The sequence below is a fragment of the Corvus brachyrhynchos genome, unplaced genomic scaffold (genome assembly GCF_000691975.1).
Source record: "Corvus brachyrhynchos isolate BGI_N302 unplaced genomic scaffold, ASM69197v1 scaffold219, whole genome shotgun sequence".
Lineage (NCBI taxonomy): Eukaryota > Metazoa > Chordata > Aves > Passeriformes > Corvidae > Corvus > Corvus brachyrhynchos.
The window spans coordinates 1,474,123-1,479,585 of record NW_008240034.1 but is presented as its reverse complement, the minus strand read 5'-3'; the positions used below and the strand labels follow the sequence as shown (position 1 = coordinate 1,479,585).

Genomic DNA, 5,463 nt, shown 5'->3' with positions numbered 1-5,463 from the left:
TTTCCGCTGAGGGTCATCCTTCCTCCCTCAGGGCCGCCATTGCCCTTTGAGGACTCTCATTTCTCCGTCAGAGCCGCCATTTCCCCCTCAGGGCTGTTCTTCCTCACCTAAGGCCACCATTTTCCCCCGAGGGTCATCATTTTTCCCTTAGCGTCACCGCTTCCCTCTCATAGGAGGACCTTCTCCCCCAGAGCCGCCATTTCCCCCTCAGGGTTATCCTTCCCCCCTCACGGCGGCCATTCCCGCCCCAGGGTGAACACAGCTGGAAACAGGAGCATTTTGAGCATTTCTAGAATTTCTAGCCCCCACCTTTTTCCTCTGCAGACACTTGCGGCTGACCAGGGCTCAGTCACCGCCCTTCAGCCCTGCCCCACTCGCCCATTTTTCCTCAGGGAACGGCTCAAGCTGCCTGGGCACCCAGGGCTTACTTTAAAAAAAAGGGGCTAAAACTGGGTCACCCGAGCTCCCGTCAGACCCACGGCACCCAAACACCTTCCTGATGACGCCACTGGGTTCCACATCCAGCCCCTGGATCCAGCGATTCCCTCACCCATGCCAGCAAGACATCATTAACTCAGTGCCATAATTAGCAATGCCAAAAATAACAGCACCTCCAACCAGGCTCTATTTTTACACCTGTTCATTATTTCTGCCAGCGTCTAAGCATCCTATTTAGGGAGGTCTTACAAAGCATTATTTGTAAGTATTTTCAGCCTGAATTCATTTAAGCCTCACCTGACTGCATTTTTATCAGCTAAGACTTCACAACTCCTCAGCCTTCATCGTATTTAATACCCTCCCGCATTAACATGCAAAAATCCTCACTGGTGAATTGCTCAGTACAACCCCCAGACGTGTGTCACGGCTGATTGCCTTTTTTAAATCCTGTTCACTTAGATAATTTGAAAAAGGTTAAAGGAGGAAAAGTAGGTTTCGCGTAAGTGAGCTAAATAATCCCCTCCCGCAGGCAGGAATGTCTGGAGACTCTTTTTATCAGTCGGAAATTGGGAACTGATGACTCTTGGGCAACAAGTCCTTGGGGCTTCTGAGTGAGCCCATCATCACATTCTGAGTTTATCAGTTTAAACAAAAGGGAGAAAAGGGCAGGATGAAGCAATCAACCCTCTTTAACACACACAAAAAAAAAAAAAAAGCAGGAGCAGCTGAGATCATCGAAAACTCTCATAGCTCTCACCCTGCAATCTCCTGCCAAAGACACATTCAGAGTTGTCAGCCTCTCCCCCCAAGACTAATCCTCATTACTGAGCTGCCACATTCCTGGGATTTAACCAGCAACAAGACCTCATTTTCCATGAGGATCAGGCATCAATCGGCTCGGAGCTGAGTGCATCCACCTCCTCCAAGCACCACCAGCGGTGGTTTGTTCTGGTGCTCTGAACTGGGCTGTGCACCAGATAAATACTTTTGCCAAAAATATCCTGTTTCCCACAAGAAGTAGTACCACAGAGATTTTTTTTTTTTTCCACATTTCAGTGTTTTATTCTGGCTTGGTTGACTTGGTTCATGTAAAAATGAGCAACACCACTGCTCCGAGCTCTTCATCTCCCCACTCCAGTGTCTGTCCTTCTGTCTTCTCTGATGTGTCTCAGTGCTGAAATGAAATGGAGACAGAATTTCAAGGTGGATGAAGATACAGAAACAGAACAGGGTTACTGGACCACTTAGAGCTCAGGGCCATGGAACAAGGACACAGCCAAAGATAAAAAGCTCAGGAAGGGGATGTTACCTGGTTGGCAAACTTGCTCCTGCAACCCTGGAACGCAGCTCTGGTCCCTCAGGATCTGCTGGGCCTCCGAGGTGTGTGCCGGGTCCTTTCAGCCTGCCAAAGCAGAGAGGCATTAACAGGAGCCCTGGGCAGAGGCTGCTCTCGCCCCCAACCTCCCCACACAGCTCACAGCGCACGAGGGTCTCACAAGCCATCGCTGAACCCATCACACCACAAAGCACAGTCTGGGAAAACTGTTCCGGGCCGGCTGCTGCCCGTGCTCAGCCAGCCCATGGATTGGATCCCCTAAGCAGAGAGTTAACACTTGGACATGGCTGCTTAGGAAGTGTGGGCCATGGGAAAAAGTTAATGGCAACAAGTAGGATGGCAAAGAAAGCTACAATTAAAGTGAGCAACTTAATGAAGTCTAGGAAGAGTCTCAATAGATGAACACATATCGAGTCAGGGAGTTCGTTCCCATCTTGCTTCCGTACCTACAGCAAGACACGGCTGCATGCCCAACTCTGATCTGTGGAACTCAAGGTGTGCCACAAGCCAAAGGTTGCATACGGCATGGGTTAACTTTTTTCCAGCAGCTGACCAAAATTGTCAAAAGGAATATTTCACAGGTACATTAGACTTTCAAATGAGCTCTCAACAAGAGGAAGGATGCGGACATGAGCAAAAGGAGTTACCTCGAATTACAGGACTATTTCCACATATGAACTAGCCAAGAGAGCAGCTCTCGTCTCAGAGGTTTCTGTTGGAGGCACAACACTTCTTTTCTCCAAGGACACTGCAGTTTCCATTTGCTAGCAAAGAATTCTTAGAACTTGTAAGCAATGACACAGCTAAGCTAAGCCCGGCATTCCCCTACATCGCACACGCGCTCGGCACGCAGGGAACAGCCCAGGGACTACAGCACTTGGCTCTTCTCTACAGCTTCCCAGTGTAGGCTACAGCAGCTTTTGAGGAAACATCCATCATCCTTCCTAACATTCCGACTGCACTTCGCTCCTAGCGCACCCTCAGGTTTGTACTTTCAGCCTCTACAGACAAGTTTTGACTGTTTTATGTGAAATTTGTTGGCCAATTCAGATGTCAAGACCGATTTTAGCACTTAAATTCCAGCGCCCGGGCAATCGTCCGGCTGGCTCTGCCACTGTCCCTAATCTCCTCCTCTCGCTCCCAAGACTTTTCTTCGTCTCCAAGGGTTGTGTTGTGCAATGAAATGTAAATGTCAGGAGCAGAGTTCATTTCAGACGGTCTTTTAATAGGCTTCGTAAAGCCAAAGAAAACTGTATACAGGAATCCTTTACCACTTCAAATACAACAGCAATGGAATATGCATATTTCTTCCAGTAAAAAAGGACAATATAAATAAACATTTTCAAGAACCTCTTTATGGTAAGTTTGCAAGTCTAGTTCTGGGTCATTTACATCGTTACAACAGTAAAAATACCGTTATGCAGGTTGAACATACAAGCACGTTTCTCTTTAGATATATCAAGGTGGTTTGCCTTCCAACGGAACCCAGGCTGCATTCCTACCTTGCTACACTAAAGGAATGTTACAAAAGACGAAGGTAATGCACTTGGAAAAAAAAAAAAAAGAAAAAAAAAAAAGTCCACAGCTTGTTCAGCTTCCAGTGAACATCGGTACAAGGTCCTTTCTAGCTTAAAAGAAACGGAATTGGGGCCCCAACTTTAAAAAAAAAAACCAAAAACCGAACACCTTGGCTCATTCATAGAGGATAAAATAAAATCTGAAGTGCTTTCAAAAAAGATTAAAACCACTTGAAAGCAGAGCTTTCTCCAAGACAGTCTAATCAGACCGCCTCGTCTCAGAAGCTGCCAGGCTGTGTATGACAAGATCAGAACTGATAATATTATAAAAGTGAAAATACAAGTAGATGTACTACACAATAACCATTTCAGCGAAGCTCCAAAAATCTTTATAAATACAGCCATTGGAAGGACGATCTTGAGTCAGGAAGGATTTTTACTCGTTGTGTGTAGCTGAGGACAAGAAGCAGGCACAATTGTAAAGGCACTGAAGCAAAGACAAGTTCCAGCATTTTACTCCCTTTGCATTATTCCGAGGCTACGGCTACTTGGCTACTGAGATCCCCCACCCGCGGGTCAGTGCGTTAGGGCAGCCGAGTTTGGGCTCCAGGAACACCTTTTTTTAACACTTGCTTTGCCTTAGATCCGAGCAACTCCTGCACATGCATTAAATTAGAATCTCCCGGCACCACCACGTCCACAGCCTGAGCCTGCCCCAGCTCCAGGCTCAGGCTCAGCAGGTTCAGAGTTCCTACAGCACACGGACTCAGCGCTCCCGGTCGAAGCGGGACTTACCGTAACTGTCGTAGCTGTCTCTGTAGGAGCCTCCTGAGTTCCTGTCTCCATAGCCACCTTGACTCCTGCGGGACAAACAGCACCCACTTTACAGCTGCTCAAATGCTTCTCTGCTGGTTTGACCTCCACCACAGCTTCCCCACGAGCCCCAGCGCTGGCAGAGCCCTTACCTGCTATTATAGTAGTCTCTGGAACCGTTATAGCCTCCGCTTCTGGAATCAAATCTGCTGCCGCCATAGCCTCTGTCTCCACCTCCTTGGAAATACGTGCAAATGAGGGGTTTTTTTAAGCATTCTGGTAAGTGACACACCCCACCCCCCCCATCCAGGCATTACGACTGACCTCCCACACAACACTCACCTCTGGAGAAGCCACGGCCCCGGCCTCGGCCCCCGCGGAAGAAACCCCGGCCTCCCGAGGACCCCCCTCTGTAGCCACGGGATCTGTTCTCGGAGGATTTCCCAGCCTGGTCAACCCGGATCTGACGCCCGTCTACAGACTAAAACAGAACCACAATTAGCCAAACCAAAATATTTAAATAGCTAAGCACATGTAGAACGAGCTGTACGATTTACTGCTACTCACAAATTAAACATGTATTTCATGCCCCAATTAACTCAAGTAGGCAAGGAACTGACATATTGATTGTATTTATAGGGATTCCTATGAAGCCACTATCTCAGTCATCCAGATTCCATCATGAAACTTTATCAATCTATACTCCTAATATATATTTATACACAAATTCACGCAGCCCGACTTTTTACATCTCTATCATTTCGTGTCCGCAAGACACTGGCATTTATCTGTTTTTCCACACAGCCTGAACAGCAGCACACATCTGATTCCCTTCCTACATTACCGGAAATAAAGAATCAGCTCCAGAGCCTCCTCACCTTTCCGTTCATGGCCATCATCGCATCTTTTGCATCATCGATATTTTCAAAAGTAACAAAGCCAAAACCTCTGGATCTCTGAGTCTCTCTGTCTTTCACCACCACGACTGTGAAAAGGAGAGGCAGGAAATAAATAAACCCATCGCACGAGGGAAATTTAACAGATTAAGGGAAACCATCTCAGCTTGGCTCTGCAGTCTCACCTTCAGAAATCTGTCCGTATTTAGAGAAGACTTGCTCCAATGACTGCTCATTGGTGTCGAAACTGAGCCCGCCGACAAAGAGCTTTCCCTCATCTGATGCCATTCTGACCTGCCAAACCAACGGAACCGAGTCAGCAACTCAGAAAAACCCCATATCCCCCGCGAGGTCTGAAAGATTAAATCCTTCTACCGCCACCTATAACAACACCGATGTGAGCTCACACTCCCGGACGCCTTATGCGCCTCTGAGCCCACGCCTTATGTGGCAGAGCAGTCTC

The 5,463-nt window shown here is 47.6% G+C and overlaps 1 protein-coding gene across 3 annotated transcripts; it reads right to left on the bottom strand.

Moving 5' to 3' along the window:
- Positions 1-1,470: 1,470 nt before the first annotated feature.
- Positions 1,471-5,325, bottom strand: CIRBP (cold inducible RNA binding protein). Of its 3 annotated transcripts, XM_017743833.1 has the most exons (7): positions 5,186-5,289; positions 4,983-5,089; positions 4,447-4,585; positions 4,257-4,341; positions 4,087-4,151; positions 1,748-1,840; positions 1,471-1,612 (listed from the first exon to the last, which is right to left on the bottom strand). In XM_017743833.1, exons 1-6 carry the CDS (start codon positions 5,286-5,288, stop codon positions 1,836-1,838), a joined length of 504 nt encoding a protein of 167 aa, XP_017599322.1. In that variant the 5' UTR covers position 5,289; the 3' UTR covers positions 1,471-1,612; positions 1,748-1,835. The 3 variants fall into 3 exon arrangements, with proteins under 3 accessions (XP_017599322.1, XP_008639261.1, XP_008639260.1); XM_008641039.1 differs by lacking the exons at positions 1,471-1,612; positions 1,748-1,840 and adding an exon at positions 2,979-3,744; XM_008641038.2 differs by lacking the exons at positions 1,471-1,612; positions 1,748-1,840 and having other exon boundaries at positions 2,979-4,151; positions 5,186-5,325.
- Between the last annotated feature and the right edge of the window lie 138 nt (positions 5,326-5,463).